The sequence below is a fragment of the Dendrobates tinctorius genome, unplaced genomic scaffold (genome assembly GCF_039654945.1).
Source record: "Dendrobates tinctorius isolate UK_male_01 unplaced genomic scaffold, ASM3965494v1 ptg000099l, whole genome shotgun sequence".
NCBI classification, from domain to species: Eukaryota; Metazoa; Chordata; class Amphibia; order Anura; family Dendrobatidae; genus Dendrobates; species Dendrobates tinctorius.
Window position 1 is genome coordinate 6,592,510 of NW_027361767.1, and position 23,570 is coordinate 6,616,079.

The 23,570-nt window shown below is 53.4% G+C and overlaps 1 protein-coding gene across 9 annotated transcripts in view; it reads left to right on the top strand.

The window, feature by feature from the left end:
* Nucleotides 1–15,342, top strand: part of DOCK6 (dedicator of cytokinesis 6) — an 83,242-nt gene extending 67,900 nt beyond the window's left edge. For 7 of the 9 annotated variants that reach the window (XM_073587510.1, XM_073587517.1, XM_073587509.1 and 4 more), the window contains 18 exons: nucleotides 3,617–3,743; nucleotides 3,864–3,948; nucleotides 4,038–4,134; nucleotides 4,242–4,376; nucleotides 4,470–4,622; nucleotides 4,885–5,043; nucleotides 5,233–5,333; nucleotides 5,746–5,938; nucleotides 6,018–6,161; nucleotides 7,501–7,632; nucleotides 8,684–8,698; nucleotides 11,266–11,391; nucleotides 11,515–11,604; nucleotides 12,007–12,243; nucleotides 12,811–12,954; nucleotides 13,038–13,144; nucleotides 13,935–14,102; nucleotides 14,201–15,342. In XM_073587510.1, coding sequence (XP_073443611.1) covers nucleotides 3,617–3,743; nucleotides 3,864–3,948; nucleotides 4,038–4,134; nucleotides 4,242–4,376; nucleotides 4,470–4,622; nucleotides 4,885–5,043; nucleotides 5,233–5,333; nucleotides 5,746–5,938; nucleotides 6,018–6,161; nucleotides 7,501–7,632; nucleotides 8,684–8,698; nucleotides 11,266–11,391; nucleotides 11,515–11,604; nucleotides 12,007–12,243; nucleotides 12,811–12,954; nucleotides 13,038–13,144; nucleotides 13,935–14,102; nucleotides 14,201–14,243 — 2,256 coding nt within the window. In that variant the 3' untranslated portion in view covers nucleotides 14,244–15,342. Of the gene's footprint in view, nucleotides 1–3,616; nucleotides 3,744–3,863; nucleotides 3,949–4,037; nucleotides 4,135–4,241; nucleotides 4,377–4,469; nucleotides 4,623–4,853; nucleotides 5,044–5,232; nucleotides 5,334–5,745; nucleotides 5,939–6,017; nucleotides 6,162–7,500; nucleotides 7,633–8,683; nucleotides 8,699–11,265; nucleotides 11,392–11,514; nucleotides 11,605–12,006; nucleotides 12,244–12,810; nucleotides 12,955–13,037; nucleotides 13,145–13,934; nucleotides 14,103–14,200 lie in introns of those variants that run through there. The other 2 variants (XM_073587511.1, XR_012234467.1) reach the window with 2 other exon arrangements.
* Nucleotides 15,343–23,570: the final 8,228 nt, after the last annotated feature.

The following is a 23,570-nucleotide window of genomic DNA, read 5'->3' on the forward strand; positions in this document are numbered from 1 at the left end:
AAGGTGAGGGTCTCCATACCCCCAACTACCAGCATACACGAGGCACAGCACCCCCGGACCACCTCTGTTATCTGTGAGGGCTGAGTCTGTGAGTCTCCTGCTTCCAGTATGAGGTGAGGGTCTCCATACCCCCTACTACCAGTATACAGAGGCACAGCACCCCCGGACCACCTCTGTTATCTGTAAGGGCTGAGTCTGTGAGTGTCCTGCTTCCAGTACAAGGTGAGGGTCTCCATACCCCCAACTACCAGCATACACGAGGCACAGCATCCCCGGACCACCTCTGATATCTGTAGGGGCGGAGTCTGTGAGTGTCCTGCTTCCAGTACAAGGTGAGGGTCTCCATACCCCCTACTACCAGTATACACGAGGCACAGCATCCCCGGACCACCTCTGTTATCTGTAAGGGCTGAGTCTGTGAGTGTCCTGCTTCCAGTACAAGGTGAGGGTCTCCATACCCCCAACTACCAGTATACACGAGACACAGCATCCCCGGACCACCTCTGTTATCTGTGAGGGCTGAGTCTGTGCGTGTCCTGCTTCCAGTACAAGGTGAGGGTCTCCATACCCCCTACTACCAGTATACACGAGGCACAGCACCCCCGGACCACCTCTTATCTGTAAGGGCTGAGTCTGTGAGTGTCCTGCTTCCAGTACAAGGTGAGGGTCTCCATACCCCCAACTACCAGCATACACGAGGCACAGCACCCCCGGACCACCTCTGTTATCTGTGAGGGTTGAGTCTGTGCGTGTCCTTCTTCCAGTACAAGGTGAGGGTCTCCATACCCCCTACTACCAGTATACAGAGGCACAGCACCCCCGGACCACCTCTGTTATCTGTAAGGGCTGAGTCTGTGAGTGTCCTGCTTCCAGTACAAGGTGGGGGTCTCCATACCTCCCACTACCAGTATACAGAGGCACAGCACCCCCGGACCACCTCTGTTATCTGTAGGGGCGGAGTCTGTGAGTGTCCTGCTTCCAGTACAAGGTGAGGGTCTCCATACCCCCTACTACCAGTATACACGAGGCACAGCATCCCCGGACCACCTCTGATATCTGTAGGGGCTGAGTCTGTGCGTGTCCTGCTTCCAGTACAAGGTGAGGGTCTCCATACCCCCTACTACCAGTATACACGAGACACAGCATCCCCGGACCACCTCTGTTATCTGTAAGGGCTGAGTCTGTGAGTGTCCTGCTTCCAGTACAAGGTGAGGGTCTCCATACCCCCAACTACCAGCATACACGAGGCACAGCACCCCCGGACCACCTCTGTTATCTGTGAGGGCTGAGTCTGTGAGTCTCCTGCTTCCAGTATGAGGTGAGGGTCTCCATACCCCCTACTACCAGTATACAGAGGCACAGCACCCCCGGACCACCTCTGTTATCTGTAAGGGCTGAGTCTGTGAGTGTCCTGCTTCCAGTACAAGGTGAGGGTCTCCATACCCCCAACTACCAGCATACACGAGGCACAGCATCCCCGGACCACCTCTGATATCTGTAGGGGCGGAGTCTGTGAGTGTCCTGCTTCCAGTACAAGGTGAGGGTCTCCATACCCCCTACTACCAGTATACACGAGGCACAGCATCCCCGGACCACCTCTGATATCTGTAGGGGCTGAGTCTGTGCGTGTCCTGCTTCCAGTACAAGGTGAGGGTCTCCATACCCCCAACTACCAGCATACACGAGGCACAGCACCCCCGGACCACCTCTGTTATCTGTGAGGGTTGAGTCTGTGCGTGTCCTTCTTCCAGTACAAGGTGAGGGTCTCCATACCCCCTACTACCAGTATACAGAGGCACAGCACCCCCGGACCACCTCTGTTATCTGTAAGGGCTGAGTCTGTGAGTGTCCTGCTTCCAGTACAAGGTGGGGGTCTCCATACCCCCCACTACCAGTATACAGAGGCACAGCACCCCCGGACCACCTCTGTTATCTGTAGGGGCGGAGTCTGTGAGTGTCCTGCTTCCAGTACAAGGTGAGGGTCTCCATACCCCCTACTACCAGTATACACGAGGCACAGCATCCCCGGACCACCTCTGATATCTGTAGGGGCTGAGTCTGTGCGTGTCCTGCTTCCAGTACAAGGTGAGGGTCTCCATACCCCCTACTACCAGTATACACGAGACACAGCATCCCCGGACCACCTCTGTTATCTGTAAGGGCTGAGTCTGTGAGTGTCCTGCTTCCAGTACAAGGTGAGGGTCTCCATACCCCCAACTACCAGCATACACGAGGCACAGCACCCCCGGACCACCTCTGTTATCTGTGAGGGCTGAGTCTGTGAGTCTCCTGCTTCCAGTATGAGGTGAGGGTCTCCATACCCCCTACTACCAGTATACAGAGGCACAGCATCCCCGGACCACCTCTGTTATCTGTAAGGGCTGAGTCTGTGAGTGTCCTGCTTCCAGTACAAGGTGAGGGTCTCCATACCCCCAACTACCAGCATACACGAGGCACAGCATCCCCGGACCACCTCTGATATCTGTAGGGGCTGAGTCTGTGAGTGTCCTGCTTCCAGTACAAGGTGAGGGTCTCCATACCCCCTACTACCAGTATACACGAGACACAGCACCCCCGGACCACCTCTGTTATCTGTAAGGGCTGAGTCTGTGAGTGTCCTGCTTCCAGTACGAGGTGAGGGTCTCCATACCCCCTACTACCAGTATACAGAGGCACAGCACCCCCGGACCACCTCTGTTATCTGTAAGGGCTGAGTCTGTGAGTGTCCTGCTTCCAGTACAAGGTGAGGGTCTCCATACCCCCAACTACCAGCATACACGAGGCACAGGACCCCCGGACCACCTCTGTTATCTGTGAGGGCTGAGTCTGTGAGTGTCCTGCTTCCAGTACGAGGTGAGGGTCTCCATACCCCCTACTACCAGTATACAGAGGCACAGCACCCCCGGACCACCTCTGTTATCTGTAAGGGCTGAGTCTGTGAGTGTCCTGCTTCCAGTACAAGGTGAGGGTCTCCATACCCCCAACTACCAGCATACACGAGGCACAGGACCCCCGGACCACCTCTGTTATCTGTGAGGGCTGAGTCTGTGAGTGTCCTGCTTCCAGTACGAGGTGAGGGTCTCCATACCCCCAACTACCAGCATACACGAGGCACAGGACCCCCGGACCACCTCTGTTATCTGTGAGGGCTGAGTCTGTGAGTGTCCTGCTTCCAGTACGAGGTGAGGGTCTCCATACCCCCTACTACCAGTATACAGAGGCACAGCACCCCCGGACCACCTCTGTTATCTGTAAGGGCTGAGTCTGTGAGTGTCCTGCTTCCAGTACAAGGTGAGGGTCTCCATACCCCCAACTACCAGCATACACGAGGCACAGGACCCCCGGACCACCTCTGTTATCTGTGAGGGCTGAGTCTGTGAGTGTCCTGCTTCCAGTACGAGGTGAGGGTCTCCATACCCCCTACTACCAGTATACAGAGGCACAGCACCCCCGGACCACCTCTGTTATCTGTAAGGGCTGAGTCTGTGCAGTGGACACTTCATGCCTCCACAATAAGACATTCTTCAGTATATTTATGAGATGAGGGGTCCGCTGTACTTTTTTTTTTCTTTTTTTAATATTTTTGTGCTTTTCTATATTTTTTTTTTTCCTGTAGGGTAAGAAGGCGTTTGAGCGCATAAACAGCCTGACCTTCAAGAAATCTCTGGATATGAAAGCGAGACTAGAGGAGGCCATACTGGGAACCATCGGTGCCCGCCAAGACATGGTGAAACGCAGCCGAGGTGAGAAGCCTGACGTGAATGCGGCACCACGGTCAGGACTGTACGACCAGTGTGTTGAATGCGGCTACGCTGCCCCTTGATCGTGTCTTGTGCCCCCACACCCTCTGGTTTTCTTTACAGAGCGCAGCCCCTTCGCCACCCAGGAAAACGTGCGATGGAGGAAAAACGTCACTCAGTGGAAACCGAGCGGTGAGAAAACTGAAAAGTGAGTACTACAATCCCAATCATCTGTAGCATATTAATATACAGATAACAAATCGAGGTTTGAAGTAATTCCGTTCCCTCTAATCTCAGGTCACAGGCAGAACGAGACCTGGAAATCACCGTGGATGGAAATATGGCGGCCGAGGCCAACCTGGTGGTGCTGGACACCCTGGAGATCATCGTGCAGGTGAGTACTCTGCCGTGGCAGGGGATAGTTTTTGGACAGTGGCTCTCGAGGAGTCTCCTGCCATCACGGTGGCGCACAGATTAGCCCACCACCCATTTGTCTTTCAGACGGTCATGCTGTCTGAAATGAAGGAAAGCGTCCTGGTAGGAGTGCTGAAGGTGCTACTGCTCAGCATGAGCTGCGACCAAAGTGCCCTGTACCTGCAGCACTGCTTCACCAGCCAGCGGGCGCTGGTGTGCAAGGTGAGTGCGCCAGATGCAGCACAGAGGACCCCCGTCATTTCCTTCCCCTTCCTCAGTACTTTTCTCTACCCAGTCTTTGCATTGAACCCTCAGTTCCCAGAGATGCTGTTTGAGGATGACACCGAACTCTGCTCCGATCTCTGCCTGCGCCTCTTGCGCCACTGCAGCTACTGCATCAGCAGCGTGCGGACCCACGCCAGCGCCTCGCTCTACCTGCTCATGAGACAGAACTTTGAGATCGGGAATGTAAGTGATAAACCACACCAGGTAATCATTACTGACACAGCAAACTTCTTATAGTCCAGTATCGATAGATTCCGGATTATCGGAAATCTGCCACCATCATTGGACCTCCATAATAAAGGGATAAATTCTAAGATTCCGTCACATTACTCGTGCCTTGCTTGTAATACATAGTTATTCCCACCAGGGGGCAGCAACAATCACAAACATTTTCTTTCTCTGGTTCTTTAATAGATTTTTTTTCTTTTTAAATATTTTGGATCAGAACTTTGCCCGTGTGAAGATGCAGGTGACCATGTCACTGTCCTCCCTAGTGGGGACCTCCCAGAAATTTAATGAAGAGTATCTCCGGCGATCCCTGAAAACTATCCTGACTTACTCGGAGGAGGATCTGGAGCTGAGAGACACCACCTTCCCGGAGCAGGTAATGCCCCCGGCCACATAGACTCACCACACCATGCCCCAGCGCCACTCCTACCTGCAGGTTGTGTCTGGTATTACAGCCGAGCCACATTTATTTCAGTAGCTGCAATACCTGACACCACCATGGAGAAGTGTGGCGCTGTTTTGGTAAGTAAGCAGCCATGTTCTTTATTTCTTTTCTGCTTTCCAGGTCCAAGATCTGGTGTTTAATCTTCACATGATCCTGACGGATACGGTGAAGATGAAGGAACACCAGGAGGATCCGGAGATGCTGTTGGATCTCATGTACCGGTGAGAGTACTCAGTGGCTATATACTCCATGTGTTATCCTCAGTCTCAGTAGTGCAGCCTCAGGCTTTGGGCCTGTAAGTTATCCCAGTAATCCAGTCCACACAGCAGTAGTCATCGTGCTCCTATATGGGTCCCGTTAAAATATATAGGTGCACTAACCAGATGTGCAGCATGTCAGGAGACCCCAAAAAAGCTACGATCCCCTCAAGGGCTGTAGAATTGGGACACGTTACAATCAGTTCTTGTATTGGTTGGCTTCTTCTCTAGTGCCCTCCTGGTCAGTACATACAGGGAAGTATCACAATATTAGAAGGGGAGAATACACAGAGACGTGCCCTGCCAGATATACACACGTGTAGGAGGGAGAGATTTGGCATTATTTAATATACTTGATGTCACATTTATCATTCAGGATTGCTAAAGGCTACCAGAACTCCCCGGATCTGCGTCTGACCTGGCTCCAGAACATGGCCGCCAAGCACACGGAGCGTGGGAACCACGCCGAGGCGGCTCACTGCCTGGTCCACGGAGCCGCACTGGTGTCGGAGTATCTCAGCATGATTGAGGACGCCAGGCACCTGCCCGTGGGCTGCGTTAGTTTCCAGGTAGTGTGACTATTACGATGGGGGGCGTCCGATGTCAGCGTGTATATGTCATATACCGGTCTGCCTCGTATCCCCGCAGAGCATCTCCTCCAATGTGCTGGAGGAGTCAGCGGTGTCGGATGATGTCGTGTCACCAGATGAGGAGGGGATCTGTGCCGGGAAATATTTCACAGAGGCTGGGCTGGTGGGACTGCTGGAGCAAGCCTGTGTCAGCTTCTCTATGGTAAGGACGTCATTATATGTGGGTCCCGCATGCCCGGGCAGCCTGGGAGTTATAGTTCCCCAACTGCAGTGGATAGACACTGCTGTAATGTATATATAGTGCAAAGACCAACTCCTATGTAATGCTACACAATGACATCGGAGGGCACTAATTCACCACAAGGAAGGCAAGCCATCAGTGTAATATCCCTTTAAATTTCCGATATAGTACAATAAAAATGATATTGTGGTGCCTTGTTAGCCAGAAAAATCAATGTGAATACGTTTGTGCTCAAAAATGACAAAAGTGTTCTAGGAGTGATACCTTTATTGGCTAATCAGAAGAATTATCACTCCTTCTGTCCTTTTTGGGCAATAAAGTATTTTCATTGATATAGCAGCGCAAGGCCATGTAACTGGACACAAGTGAATTAATGTCTGTGGACTCTCCGGTCATCTGTAAGACACACTTGTCATACACAAGACCTGGCCAACTAAATGGCACACTACCCATATCTGGACCTATGGCAAATCCAAAATTGCGCATGTGACTGCCCCCAAATCGAGACCCCCTAAATGTGCGCCTAGCAAAGCTCTATACTACGCAGCTTAGAAGAGACTAGCCTTATATACAGACCATTGCTCTTCTCCTCACTATTGGGCGGTGCCGCAGTCAGCGTCCGCGTAATGACCCTAACACCAAAACAATGTCTGCGATGCTGCAAAATAGTGAGGAGGATGAGGGCAGCAACAGGGAGGAGGCGAGTATATTGGGGTCCGAGAGATAGCTGCTCTTCCAGGACCGCTGACATCTCTGAAATGAGAGACACAGGAAAGTCCGTGTTGGAAGGTGTCCCTCTGTTCCCGCTCCTTTCTGCCTGCCTCGTGTCCCTCCGGCCGCCCCGCGTCCCTCCGGCCGCCCCGCGTCCCTCTGTTACCGTTCCCTTCTGCCTGCCCCGTGTCCCTCTGCCCTCCCCGCGTCCCTCTGTTCCCGCTCCCTTCTGCCTGCCCCGCGTCCCTCTGCTCCCGCTCCCCTCTGCCTGCCCCGCATCCCTCTGTTCCCGCTCCCCTCTGCCTGCCCCGCTTCCCTCTGTTCCCTCTCCCCTCTTCCTCCCATGCTCCCCTCTGCCCGTCCCTCTGTTCCCTATTCCCTCTGCCTGCCCCACGTCCCTCTGTTCCCTATCCCGTATGTCCGCCCCGTGTCCCACTGTTCCTGCTGAGTAAGTCTGTTGCTGGTTTTGGAAGGCAGCAGTTATGTTTTTCCAAATATGGACAACTTTTCAGCTGCTGGATATACGGTGTATTTATTTCCTGGGTGATACCGTATACGTGCGCGCTCATGTTGTGTCTTCTGTCTTCAGGGGTCATTATTCGAGGCGGTGAACGAAGTCTATAAAATTCTCATCCCCATTTATGAAGCCCATCGAGACTACAAGAAACTGGCGTCAGTCCACGGGAAGCTGCAGGAGGCATTCAACAAAATCACTAACCAGGTAAGGGGCGCTATTATTTCTACGGGTAAATAAGTGAAGCCAGATAGCTGAGACAGAGCGGGGCGGCTGAAAGATCTATAGACTCAGAGTTGTGCGATGTAGACCCCCAGCGGAGAGTCACTTATGGTTAGAGAGCAGCGGGACCAATCTCCCTACAGATACATACAGACCCCCCACACTCAGCTCTGCTCCATACAGGACCCTCCATAGTGCAGATTAACCCTGCTGCTGCTGCGATTAGTATAGATAGTGAGGAGATGTTGGGTGTTACTGTTTTGTTACTGTGTATTATCTCTCTCTATTCCTTATATTCCTTGATTAATTCCTTCTTCGCCTTTCGCGGTTTTGCTTTTTCCTCTCCTTTCTGCTTGGCCTCTGGCTCTACCACGTACACATACACCTGAGGCTTTAATGCTTACATATGTTCCTCTAGCGCGTACGCATGCTCTTTGGGCTCTAGCGTATATGCATGCTCTTTGGTTTCTGGCGCTAGTGCATACGCATTCTCTTTGGGCTCTAGCGTGTATGCATGCTCTTTGTACCCTAGTGCATGCTCTTTGGACTCTAGTGCATGCTCTTTGGACTCTAGTGCATGCTCTTTGGACTCTAGTGCATGCTCTTTGGACTCTAGCGCGTACACGTGCTCTTTGGTCTCTGGCACTAGCGCGTGCACGTGCTCTTTGGTCACTGGCACTAGCGCGTGCACGTGCTCTTTGGTCTCTGGCACTAGCGCGTACGTATGCTCTTTGGGATCTAGCTCGTACACATGCTCTTTGGTCTCTAGCACTAGCGCATATGCTTGCTCTTTGGGATCTAGCACATACTCATGCTCTCCAGTCTCTGGCGCTAGAGGCTTCTGCTCTTCCGTCTTTGGTTCTAGCACATATGCATGTTGTTACTCGCTCTTCTGTCTGTAACTCTTCCTTCCTCCTTTCCCCTTTATGCTCCACCTCCCCCATTCTTCCTCCTCTCTTGTCCTTATGTTTGCCTCTTCCTGCTGAATGATCTTATTTTCTCCACTTCTTTGTTTTTCCCCTTTGCTCCCGGGCAGATCACAAGCTGGGAGGTAGGAAGTGTGAAAATTAACTCATGCGTTCACCTCGCTTTTCTGACCCACGATCACTTGCTGCACGGCAGCTAACGCTCACCGCCCAGTGCGCTGCCAGGATCTATTTATGCAATAGGAAAAGCAGAGATATTGAGACCGTAGGCCTCCTCGGCCCTCCGGATGACAGTCATTTACCGTAGGTGGGTGACGCTTCATACCCGCTGATGGGAACCGGAGACAAATCAGAGCAGCTGAGTCCTATTACATAACTAGAGCTGGTGTGGATGGAGGACAGTGCGTGGCTTTGTGTATGTGCAATCACATGAGGCTATTTACTGAGCGCCGGTCACGGGTTCTTGTGGATGACGGGCGCACGCCTTGGTTTTGGCATGTTCTGCGTGTGACTGTAGTATGTGCACTTGTATAGTCACATGTGTATTGTAGTGCACTCACAATAACTTCACCAAAGTTTGTGAACCCATCATGTGTGTTCGGAGTTAGCAGCCATGTTGTGGGTCGGACTTATATCTGGGTTTACCTGGCTTCGAAATTCCATTCATAAATGCCCTATTTAAGAATTTTAAGGAGGATATTTCTCTATTAACCAGGGCCCTCTTGTTCTGGAGGACTCAAAAGCCCATTGATTACATTAGGAAGGGTGCACTGCTCCATCTCTCCTACGGTGGTGCTGCAGAGAAACCACCAAAGACTTGTCACCAGGTTTCTCACCGCGGATCCATCCTCACAACATATGATTAAAAAGGGGTTGTTCAAGGTGGAGACCCCCGTTATTCTCATTTCTTCCAGAAATGGATGTGACTTCTAAAGAAGTGCAGGTACTCTGCCCGATGTCACAAGAGGCTGCTGCACGGCATGTAAATGATGGATTCACATCTGAGCAGCCACACATGGTCATCTCCGATGCTCCTTATACACTCAACTAAGTATCAGCCAGTGAATCCTATCTGAGATATTATGGAGCTCCTTCTAAGACTCCCAATGTGTTCCCCTATAGTCAATGCCATGTGTGGGCAGCTTGCATCACTCATCATCAGATTCCATTTGTAATTTTCTCTTTATCTCTTCCCTTCTCTTTGCACCACACATTGATCTCCACACCTGGGACTGTGATTTCCCGTAAGTATGAAAAATCTTTTTTTTCTATAAAACAGCATCCGAGTGACGTGTTCAAAGTCTGTAATATCTGCAAAATTATAAATGGATTAGGTCTTTATTAATGGAAAAAGAAATCCAAACCTACAGGGCTCTGTTTGGAAAAGTGATTGTCCACCCCCTTTAAAACATAAATTAACTGTGGTTTATCACATCTTTGGAAAGCTGAGTTCAAATTCCCTAGCCACACCCAGGTCTGATTACTGCCACTTGTTCTCAATCAAGAAATCACTTGAATAGGACCTGCCAGACAAAGTGTAATAGAAGAAAGGATCCTCAAGAGCTAGACATCATGCCACGATCCACAGAAATTCTGGAACAAGTGAGAAACAAGGTCATTGAGATCTGTCAGTCTGGAAAAGGTTATGAAGACTTTTCTCAAGCTTTGGGATGCCAGCGATCCACACTAAGAACCATTATCCACAAATGGCGAAAACATGGGACAGTGGTGATCTTTCCCAGAAGTGGCCGGCCAACCAAAATTATCCCAAGAGCGCAGCGAGGACTCATCCAAGAGGTCACAAAAGACCCCACAGCAACATTCAAAGAACTAAAGGCCTCACTTGCCTCAGTTAAGGTCAGTGTTCATGACTCCACCATAAGAAAGAGACAGGGCAAAAATGGCCTGCATGGCAGAGTTCCAAGACAAAAACCACTGCTGTTCAATAAGAACATAAAGGCTGTCTCAGTTTTGCCAGAAAACATCTTTATGATCCCCAAGATTTGGGGGAGAATATTCTGTGGACTGACGAGATAAAAGATGAAATTTTTGGAAGATGTATGTCCCATTACACCTGGCGCAGAAGTAACACAACATTTCAGAAAAGGAACATTATACCAACAGTAAAATATGGTGGTGGCAGTGTGATGGTCTGGGGCTGTTTTGATGCTTCAGGACCTGGACGAATTGCTGTGGTAAATGGAACCATGAATTCTGCTGTCTACCAAAAATCCTGAAGGAGATTGTCCGGCCATCTGTTCGTGACATCAAGCTGAAGCGCACTTAGGTTATGGAGCAGGACAATAATCCAAAGCACAGCAGCAAGTCCACCTCTAAATGGCTAAGAAAAATAATACTAAGATTTTGGAGTGGCCTAGTCAAAGTCCTCACCTTAATCTAATTGAAATGCTGTAATGACTGTAAAAAGGCGGCTCATGCTCAGAAACCCTCCAATGTGGCTGAATTACAACAATTCTGCAAATATGAGTGGGCCAAAACCCCTCCAGAGCATTGTAAAAGACTCATTGCCAGTTATCGCATACACTTCATTGCAGATGTTGCTGCTAAGGGTGGGCACCAGTTATTAGGTTTAGTGGGCAATCACTTTTTCACACCACTGTATTTGTATGTATGTTACATATGTATAAATATATTTTAATGTGGCCGTCCCTCTTTTCCCATAGACGCGCAGCGGATGTTTGGGACATATTTCCGTGTTGGGTTTTATGGTTCCAAATTTGGTGACCTGGACGAGCAAGAATTTGTGTATAAAGAACCATCCATCACTAAACTGGCTGAGATCTCGCACCGCCTGGAGGTATGTAGAGGGGGCTCCATTGTTGGGTCTGTATATATACCCTGTGTATGTGCGCTTCTCCCGGCTGCTCTACATCTTCATATCCACCTGTGATTCAGCCTCCATATCGTCTTGTGATTTCAGGAGTTTTACACTGAACAGTTTGGAGAAGGGACGGTGCAGGTGGTGAAGGACTCGAATCCTGTGGACAAAGCGAAACTGGACCCCAACAAGGTGGGCAGCGACTCAATGCTGGCAGATGGCTGATGCCCCTAGTCACGCTTCAAGGCCTGATAATTGTTCGGACACTGATGTACATAATGGCTACCTATTGGTTGAGCTGGAGAGTTTTCTTCCTTTTGAATGAGATCTGTTTTGCAGGACTTTTTTTTTTCCAAGTTCCTGCAAAACTCAAGGCACTAGCTTTTTGTCTGAAAATGGCTCATGAGCAGTTTCTTACAGTAGGAGCCACACAAGGCAGCCCTGAATTCAGAAGCGATTAGAATCTAAAGGATCACTTTAAGATCCCACCATTTATTCTCACAGATCTGTGTGGTCTCACATCTTCTCCGTAAGCCGGGGGCCCTTATTCCTCTTTGTGACCCTCGACATGACACGTCCTCTTTTTTTCTCCAGGCATTCATCCAGATCACTTACGTGGAGCCATATTTTGACACATATGAACTGAAGGACAGGGTCACCTACTTTGATAAGAACTATAACCTCCGGACCTTCCTCTTCTGTACACCGTTCACATTGGACGGCCGGGCGCACGGAGATCTCCATGAGCAGTACAAGCGCAAGACCGTGCTGACCACGTCACATGCCTTCCCCTATATCAAGACGCGGGTCAACGTCCTACATCGGGAGGAGGTAATGGCATCAGGGGCAGGCAAAACACACTTGTCATCCTTCTTTTACCATGGTGGTGTCTTCATGCTGGGGCCAACCTTCTGTCATAATAGCGGCGTCTTAATATTGAGGTCATCCTTCTGTCATATTGGCGGGGTTTTCATAATGAGGTGATCTTTCTGTCATTATGGTGGGGTCTTTATACTGGGACCGTCCTTCTGCCTTCATGGTAGAGGTCATCATGCCGGGGCTTTTTCTACTGGGTTATCACCGTACTGGTCTACATGCTGGGGTCATCCTTTGCTCCTCATACGGGGGTCATCCTTTGCTCCTCATGCTGGGGTCATCCTTTGCTCCTCATGCTGGGGTCATCCTTTGCTCCTCATGGTGGGGTCATCCTTTGCTCCTCATGGTGGGGTTCATCGATTGCTCCTCATGCTGGGGTCGTCCTTGGCTCCTCATCATGCTGGGGTGACATTTTTTGCTCTTCATGCTGGGGTCATCCATTGCTCAGCATGTTGGGGCCTTCATACTGGGGCCATCCTTCTGTTATGGCAGACATTTAGGACATCTCTGTTGGTTTTCTAGGTGGTGCTGATACCAGTTGAAGTTGCGATTGAAGATATGCAGAAGAAGACACAAGAGTTGGCATTTGCAACCCACCAGGACCCAGCTGATGCCAAGATGTTGCAGATGGTGCTTCAGGGCTGTGTGGGGACAACTGTTAACCAGGTAATTGGAGACGTGAACAAGGGAAGGTCACATCTAGACTCTTCCAGGACATGAGGAGACTAATGTGTGATTTCTTGCTCCAGGGACCGCTGGAGGTGGCACAAGTGTTCCTCTCTGAGATACCAGAGGATCCTCGTCTCTACCGACTCCACAACAAACTCCGACTTTGCTTCAGGGACTTCACCAAGCGGTGTGAACTTTAGAAGAATGGAGAATATAAGATTGTAACACGGGGGACCTCAAGTAGACCAAAATAGGGGAGAGGAGCCTTAGGGATCCAGAGGGGGGGACTACAATGTCAGGGGCAGATTGGATGGCATAAACAGTGCCAAAGTGGGGGGTTGGGGTGGGAGATTTAAGGGACTGAATGGGTCACAATGGAAAGAGAAGATGGGGATTGGTATAGCTCCGAGAGGTGCTCAATGGGAACAACTGGATATTGGAGAAGCCCAAACTGGATTTTCTGTTTCTTAATATGTGACGAAAAGAAAGCGATAATGGAGTTACATTGGTGAACACCGAGTATTAAGTTGAGAGGGCCCAAAGAGGGCCATAATAATTGGGCTAGAGACCGATGGGACCCAGAGAGAAAATCCTAATAATCGTGGCAGCCTAGAGGGGCCTAGAAATTGACAAAATAGAGAAGGTGACTATGTGGACCTGGAACAGTGACAATGATGAGGTTGGAGGCCCAAAGAGCCCACAGCTCTGGGTAGGCCCATACAGCGCCACACATTGCAAGGTGATGGGTGAAGTCCAACAAGGGCCACAAAATTGAAGCAAAAGAATAAAGAGCAGCCGTATAGATGGAAAATGACAGATAGGGATGGAGACCGAACAGAAAACGACCTGTTCTGGTCCACATGTTGTAGCTGATGCTGCGGGTACTTTCTGGGGTGCTAGCACAGGTTCCCTATGTGATATCATGCCATCCCCTAATAAGCACCGGCTCATATTGGTGTATATTTGCCCATTTTTAGGTGTGAAGATGCCCTGCGAAAAAATAAGACTCTGATCGGAGCTGATCAGCGGGAGTATCACCGGGAGCTGGAGAGGAACTACCAACGTCTCCGGGAAGCTCTGGCCCCACTAACGTCTCGCAAGATCCCACAGCTGTATAACGATCTGCTGCCTCACACAAGCGCCAGGTATGCCTGCACCCATGCGCCATGTATGCCCGCAGCCACGTGCCACATCTTGCCGTCGTTCTTAATTCTATATAATAAGGTACTTGCTCTTATTTCAGGGACTCTCTCACCCGGACAAGTCTGCGCAAAATTGACACATAAATATGGATGTGCAGATATCGGATTCGCCACCAGGGGGCATCAGCGATTTCTGTGTCCGTACAGCTCCGGCCATGGTGACGCCAGAACCGGATCTTCTGAACTTTATAATGTTTACATTGTTATCGCCCGTGGATTCGTATGTGGAGGGGGGAGGAAGGATCCGAGGTGGGAGAACATAAGGAATGCAATGGAGAGCTGCTAGGACGAAAACTAAGGAGGGAGAGAGAGTAGCCGGCGAGGCTCAGGAATCAAAGATGAGGGTAGTAGTAAGGGATACATGAGGAAGATCCCGAGTGTGCGGGCAGATGATTAGATGGAGTAGGAGGGTGCTAGATTTGTTAGACATGCCCGGATGCCCACCTCAGCAGGCATTCCTTCCATTCGCCGCCGCCTCGCCCGCTCGTCCACTCCAGCTCTAATGATGCCAGAAGGAAATCTGAATGTCAAGTCAGTCTGGTCTCAGGGCAGCGTCGGCCCGCAGGCATCGGTTATGGGCCAGTCCTAGTTGTTGACTTTTTGGCCGCGAAGTTGAAGCCCCCACAAGAGGGGTCGGGTGGGGACCTCTGGCTGGACAATGGCACCACTCGAAGGAACCAAAAACACAACCAAATATAACACTAATGGAAGATGGCCCGTACCTGGCATCGAGCGCCGTCCGTCCACTGGGGCTCATTTACAAAAAAAAAACCACTAAAAAAAGTATACACTGCTTATGGCAGCCAATCAGATAACTGCTTTTCTAATCATCTGATTGGTTGCCGAGCTCCTCTTTCTTGCACTAGTTTTGTAATATGCCCCCTGTGTCGTGTGACTGCTGATGCCCCCGTCATCATCCCGCTGTGCCCCTCTATGTAATCCTTGTCGCCCACACTGGCTCTGCTGTAATATAGGAGGGCATCACAGTCGCATTGTCTGAGGCAACCAATCAGATTCTAGTCATCAGTTTTGTCTCGGGAGATGAATGCTGACATTTGATTGGTCGCCTGAGTTTTAGTCGTCGCCTGTATCGCACACTGTGTCGTAGTCTTGCCGGTTGGCAGTTTGCTGTATAAATGATGCCAGTCTATGGGCTATTTTTGTAATAAAAGTTTTGAAATAATCCATATTTATTTCTCATTTACTATGGTGCTATCATCTGATTGGTGCAGATACTGGCTGTTCACACCTCAATTCCTAGGGGGCGCCACATCCACCGTCATTGGTTTCGCTGCATTTCTAATATGAACAATGTGGTCCACTGCCTCCTTCATCAGTGCCGTCATATCGTATATGTACTTCATCTCATTGAGGGACCGGACCAGCCATCTGTCAGGTCTGGTGGTGGAATGATTGGCTCCACATTACTTACAACAGTATCTGCAATCTAAGTACTCGGATACCATTATAAATGGTGGCAGAGCAGTGAGCCGTCAGCTCCCTCCTCCACCTCTCAGTCTGGCCGCCGGCTCCCTCCTCCGCCACTGAGTCTGGCCGCCGGCTCCCTCCTCCGCCACTGAGTCTGGCCGCCGGCTCCCTCCTCCGCCACTGAGTCTGGCCGCCGGCTCCCTCCTCCGCCACTGAGTCTGGCCGCCGGCTCCCTCCTCCGCCACTGAGTCTGGCCGCCGGCTCCCTCCTCCGCCACTGAGTCTGGCCGCCGGCTCCCTCCTCCGCCACTGAGTCTGGCCGCCGGCTCCCTCCTCCGCCACTGAGTCTGGCCGCCGGCTCCCTCCTCCGCCACTGAGTCTGGCCGCCGGCTCCCTCCTCCGCCACTGAGTCTGGCCGCCGGCTCCCTCCTCCGCCACTGAGTCTGGCCGCCGGCTCCCTCCTCCGCCACTGAGTCTGGCCGCCGGCTCCCTCCTCCGCCACTGAGTCTGGCCGCCGGCTCCCTCCTCCGCCACTGAGTCTGGCCGCCGGCTCCCTCCTCCGCCACTGAGTCTGGCCGCCGGCTCCCTCCTCCGCCACTGAGTCTGGCCGCCGGCTCCCTCCTCCGCCACTGAGTCTGGCCGCCGGCTCCCTCCTCCGCCACTGAGTCTGGCCGCCGGCTCCCTCCTCCGCCACTGAGTCTGGCCGCCGGCTCCCTCCTCCGCCACTGAGTCTGGCCGCCGGCTCCCTCCTCCGCCACTGAGTCTGGCCGCCGGCTCCCTCCTCCGCCACTGAGTCTGGCCGCCGGCTCCCTCCTCCGCCACTGAGTCTGGCCGCCGGCTCCCTCCTCCGCCACTGAGTCTGGCCGCCGGCTCCCTCCTCCGCCACTGAGTCTGGCCGCCGGCTCCCTCCTCCGCCACTGAGTCTGGCCGCCGGCTCCCTCCTCCGCCACTGAGTCTGGCCGCCGGCTCCCTCCTCCGCCACTGAGTCTGGCCGCCGGCTCCCTCCTCCGCCACTGAGTCTGGCCGCCGGCTCCCTCCTCCGCCACTGAGTCTGGCCGCCGGCTCCCTCCTCCGCCACTGAGTCTGGCCGCCGGCTCCCTCCTCCGCCACTGAGTCTGGCCGCCGGCTCCCTCCTCCGCCACTGAGTCTGGCCGCCGGCTCCCTCCTCCGCCACTGAGTCTGGCCGCCGGCTCCCTCCTCCGCCACTGAGTCTGGCCGCCGGCTCCCTCCTCCGCCACTGAGTCTGGCCGCCGGCTCCCTCCTCCGCCACTGAGTCTGGCCGCCGGCTCCCTCCTCCGCCACTGAGTCTGGCCGCCGGCTCCCTCCTCCGCCACTGAGTCTGGCCGCCGGCTCCCTCCTCCGCCACTGAGTCTGGCCGCCGGCTCCCTCCTCCGCCACTGAGTCTGGCCGCCGGCTCCCTCCTCCGCCACTGAGTCTGGCCGCCGGCTCCCTCCTCCGCCACTGAGTCTGGCCGCCGGCTCCCTCCTCCGCCACTGAGTCTGGCCGCCGGCTCCCTCCTCCGCCACTGAGTCTGGCCGCCGGCTCCCTCCTCCGCCACTGAGTCTGGCCGCCGGCTCCCTCCTCCGCCACTGAGTCTGGCCGCCGGCTCCCTCCTCCGCCACTGAGTCTGGCCGCCGGCTCCCTCCTCCGCCACTGAGTCTGGCCGCCGGCTCCCTCCTCCGCCACTGAGTCTGGCCGCCGGCTCCCTCCTCCGCCACTGAGTCTGGCCGCCGGCTCCCTCCTCCGCCACTGAGTCTGGCCGCCGGCTCCCTCCTCCGCCACTGAGTCTGGCCGCCGGCTCCCTCCTCCGCCACTGAGTCTGGCCGCCGGCTCCCTCCTCCGCCACTGAGTCTGGCCGCCGGCTCCCTCCTCCGCCACTGAGTCTGGCCGCCGGCTCCCTCCTCCGCCACTGAGTCTGGCCGCCGGCTCCCTCCTCCGCCACTGAGTCTGGCCGCCGGCTCCCTCCTCCGCCACTGAGTCTGGCCGCCGGCTCCCTCCTCCGCCACTGAGTCTGGCCGCCGGCTCCCTCCTCCGCCACTGAGTCTGGCCGCCGGCTCCCTCCTCCGCCACTGAGTCTGGCCGCCGGCTCCCTCCTCCGCCACTGAGTCTGGCCGCCGGCTCCCTCCTCCGCCACTGAGTCTGGCCGCCGGCTCCCTCCTCCGCCACTGAGTCTGGCCGCCGGCTCCCTCCTCCGCCACTGAGTCTGGCCGCCGGCTCCCTCCTCCGCCACTGAGTCTGGCCGCCGGCTCCCTCCTCCGCCACTGAGTCTGGCCGCCGGCTCCCTCCTCCGCCACTGAGTCTGGCCGCCGGCTCCCTCCTCCGCCACTGAGTCTGGCCGCCGGCTCCCTCCTCCGCCACTGAGTCTGGCCGCCGGCTCCCTCCTCCGCCACTGAGTCTGGCCGCCGGCTCCCTCCTCCGCCACTGAGTCTGGCCGCCGGCTCCCTCCTCCGCCACTGAGTCTGGCCGCCGGCTCCCTCCTCCGCCACTGAGTCTGGCCGCCGGCTCCCTCCTCCGCCACTGAGTCTGGCCGCCGGCTCCCTCCTCCGCCACTGAGTCTGGCCGCCGGCTCCCTCCTCCGCCACTGAGTCTGGCCGCCGGCTCCCTCCTCCGCCACTGAGTCTGGCCGCCGGCTCCCTCCTCCGCCACTGAGTCTGGCCGCCGGCTCCCTCCTCCGCCACTGAGTCTGGCCGCCGGCTCCCTCCTCCGCCACTGAGTCTGGCCGCCGGCTCCCTCCTCCGCCACTGAGTCTGGCCGCCGGCTCCCTCCTCCGCCACTGAGTCTGGCCGCCGGCTCCCTCCTCCGCCACTGAGTCTGGCCGCCGGCTCCCTCCTCCGCCACTGAGTCTGGCCGCCGGCTCCCTCCTCCGCCACTGAGTCTGGCCGCCGGCTCCCTCCTCCGCCACTGAGTCTGGCCGCCGGCTCCCTCCTCCGCCACTGAGTCTGGCCGCCGGCTCCCTCCTCCGCCACTGAGTCTGGCCGCCGGCTCCCTCCTCCGCCACTGAGTCTGGCCGCCGGCTCCCTCCTCCGCCACTGAGTCTGGCCGCCGGCTCCCTCCTCCGCCACTGAGTCTGGCCGCCGGCTCCCTCCTCCGCCACTGAGTCTGGCCGCCGGCTCCCTCCTCCGCCACTGAGTCTGGCCGCCGGCTCCCTCCTCCGCCACTGAGTCTGGCCGCCGGCTCCCTCCTCCGCCACTGAGTCTGGCCGCCGGCTCCCTCCTCCGCCACTGAGTCTGGCCGCCGGCTCCCTCCTCCGCCACTGAGTCTGGCCGCCGGCTCCCTCCTCCGCCACTGAGTCTGGCCGCCGGCTCCCTCCTCCGCCACTGAGTCTGGCCGCCGGCTCCCTCCTCCGCCACTGAGTCTGGCCGCCGGCTCCCTCCTCCGCCACTGAGTCTGGCCGCCGGCTCCCTCCTCCGCCACTGAGTCTGGCCGCCGGCTCCCTCCTCCGCCACTGAGTCTGGCCGCCGGCTCCCTCCTCCGCCACTGAGTCTGGCCGCCGGCTCCCTCCTCCGCCACTGAGTCTGGCCGCCGGCTCCCTCCTCCGCCACTGAGTCTGGCCGCCGGCTCCCTCCTCCGCCACTGAGTCTGGCCGCCGGCTCCCTCCTCCGCCACTGAGTCTGGCCGCCGGCTCCCTCCTCCGCCACTGAGTCTGGCCGCCGGCTCCCTCCTCCGCCACTGAGTCTGGCCGCCGGCTCCCTCCTCCGCCACTGAGTCTGGCCGCCGGCTCCCTCCTCCGCCACTGAGTCTGGCCGCCGGCTCCCTCCTCCGCCACTGAGTCTGGCCGCCGGCTCCCTCCTCCGCCACTGAGTCTGGCCGCCGGCTCCCTCCTCCGCCACTGAGTGTGGCCGCCGGCTCCCCCCTCCGCCACTCAGTGTGGCCGCCGGCTCCCTCCTCCGCCACTCAGTCTGGCCGCCGGCTCCCTCCTCCGCCACTCAGTGTGGCCGCCGGCTCCCTCCTCCGCCACTCAGTGTGGCCGCCGGCTCCCTCCTCCGCCACTCAGTGTAGCCACTGCTTCAGGCCAGAGATTGATGGTTAGTCTGGGGACATCTGGTGGAGTCAAGGCGTCACTTCATGCCGAGCTGCAGGAACAAGGAAGAGGATACCACTATTTATTGTTTAGAGCGGAATGAGAGGAGATTCAGTATATAAATATACTATATTTATTAATTTTACAGCCAGGGCATTAGGAGGCAGCTCTATTACTATATGAAGGGACTGAGAGGGGGTACTATTCCTGTATGAGGGCACAGAGGGTGAGCACTATTACTACATGGAGACATAGAAAGGAACACTATTACTATATGGAGGCACAGAGGGGGATATTATTACTATATAGGGACCCAGAGTGTGGTCACTATTACTATATGGAGGCACCTAGTGGGGGTAGTATTACTATATGAGGGCACAGAGCGTGGGCACTATTACTATATGGAGGCGCAGAGAGGGACACTTTTACTATACGGAGGCCCAGAGGGTGGCCACTATTACTATATGGAGGCACCTAGTGGGGGTACTTTTACTATATGAGGACATAGAGGGTAGGCACTATTACTATATGGAGGCACAGAGGGTGGGCACTATTACTATATGGAGGCACAGAGAGGGCACTATTACTACATGTAGGCACTATTAATATGTAGTGTCGCTGGGGTACACTTACTACACATAGGGACGGGGAACTATTACTATTTGGAGGCACAGCAAGGGGGCACTATTAACGAGCAGCATCTTTTACTCTGGATGCAACGACTATATTTCACAACTGTTGCCTTACTCGGGAGTCGGTCTGCTTTCAGGTATCTGCCTTTTGGTCCCAGTCCGGCACGATCTTGGCGGTACGTGACCTTGGCCCTAGTGGTGCCCCTCCAAACTCCGCTGTCAAGACTTTATATGAGGGCCAATCCTTATATCATTGGGAGTAAGAAGCCTAGAGGTCAAGGACGGGGTCGTGCTGCCATCACAGGCTCCTTGCCCGCTCTTTCATCCCAGATCTCGCCCTGGTTCTTCGCATGATCTTGGGGTAAAAATAGAAAGGTCTATTAATGAATTCTACGACTGGAGCCGTTCTCATTGTGTTTATCATTCCTTCTGAGATTTCTTGGTGCAGCGGGCAGTGACATCAGCGGGCGCTGCCTCTGACTGGAGTAGTCATTACTCTGCCCATCATCCTGGAGCCATTTGCTGGTTTTGCCGCGATAATTACCAGTCTGTAAAAGGGGAGGTGGGTTCTGAGTAAATCCTGGGAACATGAGGATGAATCACTGATCTGAGGTCTCGGGATACGGAGATCAGAGGAAGTTATCTTGGCAGAGTTCTTGAACCCCGAGATGTCATACTTGACTCTCTCTTCTCCTGATGGGTGTTGTGGTGGTTACGAGCCTCTCTGGGCTCTGTTGGTGGCCGCGCCATGGGCTCCAGTTTCCGCCCACAGTCTGAAGACAAACTGGGGAGTTTAATGAAGATCTGCAGAAGGGTCCATTGTGTGTTGTGGCTGTGGGGGGCACAGACGGCATCGTTCTAGAGCGTTGGGGAAAAATTTAGGGGAAGGGGGGTCTTTGCAGTCATCCTTCTTGTCATTTAAGAAGTTTTGCTGAGATCTGAACCATTATCCTGTGCCTCTGTACCGCTGCTGTAGGTCACAGTTCACACCCGTCACTTTCCTCCTATACAGTGTAATCTTCTGTAAGGCAGCAGTAGCTCTCCCCAGTGCCCCGTCCGCAGTACACCATCACCTAACCCCTTACACCTTATTCCAGCCTAGGTGTGAACAAGGTCTTGTAGAATTCCATTGCCACGGTAACAGAACACAGGACTCGGCTTATATACTCTGGGCTGCTGTGGGCTACTGCTCCGATTCACTCAGCTTTCTGCTTCTGTCTGTGAACACGGGACATGAGATAACAGGTCGCTCGCTCATCAAGATCAGCGGACTTCTATCCTGAAATACTCTGTGCTGCTGATTTTGCTATTATTCTGGAATCTTCTTCCTTTCACAAGAGCAGATGACATCAGCTTCTATAAGTTAGATAATAACATTTGATGCCAACCGGCCACCTCATCCTGGGCAGCGCCATCGGGGCTGGATATTTTCTTCAAAAAGTTGCCAGTCCTCCCCGCTTTTGGCAAATGCCGTAATAGGGCACATAAAATGAGGTTGGCAAAAACAGGATTTTCCAGCTCTTGCAAGAACATTTTTTCCAAACATCAAAAAAATCGACTTTGAGCTTTTTTTTTTTTTTTTTTTTTTTTATTTTAACAGGGCTGTGTCTCATTTGTAGCTCACCAGCTATTGTGAAACTATAAGTCTCAGCATGCCCCTGCTGAGAATGATGCTTTTGACCAAGAAGAGCCATGCACTCATTTCATGTAGTGTTTAATAGCTCTGCAGCTCCCCTGCAGGCAAAATGAGGTATTGCACCTCTTCTATTTCTTGCGTATGTGATGTTTGGACCTGTCTGGTCCTCCAGAGATGAGGAGGGTCACAATATAATTTTATGGGGTCCTATGTGCTTGGCGTAGCTGTATGAGGCTTCGATTTTTGCAGGAAGGGTTGCTCTTTATTTAGGTGCATTATTATTTCCTTTTTAAAATTTTTGATTTCAGTGAAAATGTAATAATTTTAAACTTATTTTTCTTACATCCTCCAGCAATCATCATACATGAAGCCCTAGGTCTTGTTACTGACGAGACAATGTCAAATATGTTAATATTGTTTTATGCCTTCGGACTGCTATTTAATAAAATTTATTATAAAAAAATTCATTTGTGGTTTATTTTACTTAAATTCTTTACTTCTTTCACTTATTTTCTTTTCTTTTCTTTTTTTTTTTTTTTTTTTTTTTTTTACTCCTATCTCATTTTTTTCTTTATTTTTTTTTCTATAATGTAATTTTCTGGCAATCTAACATGTATCTATAAACTGGTGCTACAGGGGGTGCTCACTAGTATAAAAAAGGATTATTATGGGGTCCAGAGTGGTGCAAAAAAAACCTATACTCACATATCAGACCTCTGTGTCTTACACCGATTTTTCTGCCCTCCATTTCTGGAAGGATAAGAGGTGACCACTGCAGCCAATCAGTTACAGATGATTGGCTGCAGCAGTCAAGCTTTGTCAGAGTCAGAGGAAAAAAACAGGAGACCAACTGAGGATCAGTGGGGTCTAGTAAGTAAATATAGTTTATTATAATACATATTATTTTTCCTTTAAGTATGCCCTAACTTCAAGGAATATGGTCAGATATGGTCTTTTTATGGACCCTAAGCTGCCAGGATCTCTTCCAGAAAATAAAAAAATGGCATGATCATACTGTAGTTTCCAACAGTCCTGAATTTTCCAGCTCTGTCCCCAATTTTCATAAACCAATCATGGCAAATATGAAAATACTAGATGGAGGCCCGATGCTATCGGGAGGGCGGTAATGTCATGATGACGGCAGGCTTTGCAGCGTTGAGAATCTCTCCCCCCATGTGCTCACCCACCTATCCACTCTCTCTTTCCCCATGTGCTCTCTTCTTTGACCTGTCTACCCCATGTGCTATCCCCCTTGTCTGCTGTCTCTCTCCTTCCTGTGCTGTGTTCTCCCCTCATGTGCTGTCCCGTTTGAGCTGTCTCCCCCCTGTGCTCTGTCTCTCTCACCCCTGTGTCTGACCGAGTACAGAACATACCACAGCTCCTGGGCAGGGGAGGAAGCAAAAGACAATACTGACATTACAGCAGGAGATCGCAGAGGATACATTTTGAAAGGTAAAAAATTGTTTAAAAACAGTCAGTGAAATATTTTACCTCACAAAATGAATCCTCTGTGATCTCTTGCTGTAATGTCAGTATTGTCTTTAGCTTCCTCCCCTGCCCAGGAGATAAGGTATGCTCTGTACACGCTCAGACACAGACAATTTTTAAAATGAACTTTCATTCATGGGAAAACCCCTTTAATGTGACCGGCTTCCTCTGCCTGTAGACACATCGCGCATCTGCCGTCGGGATCAG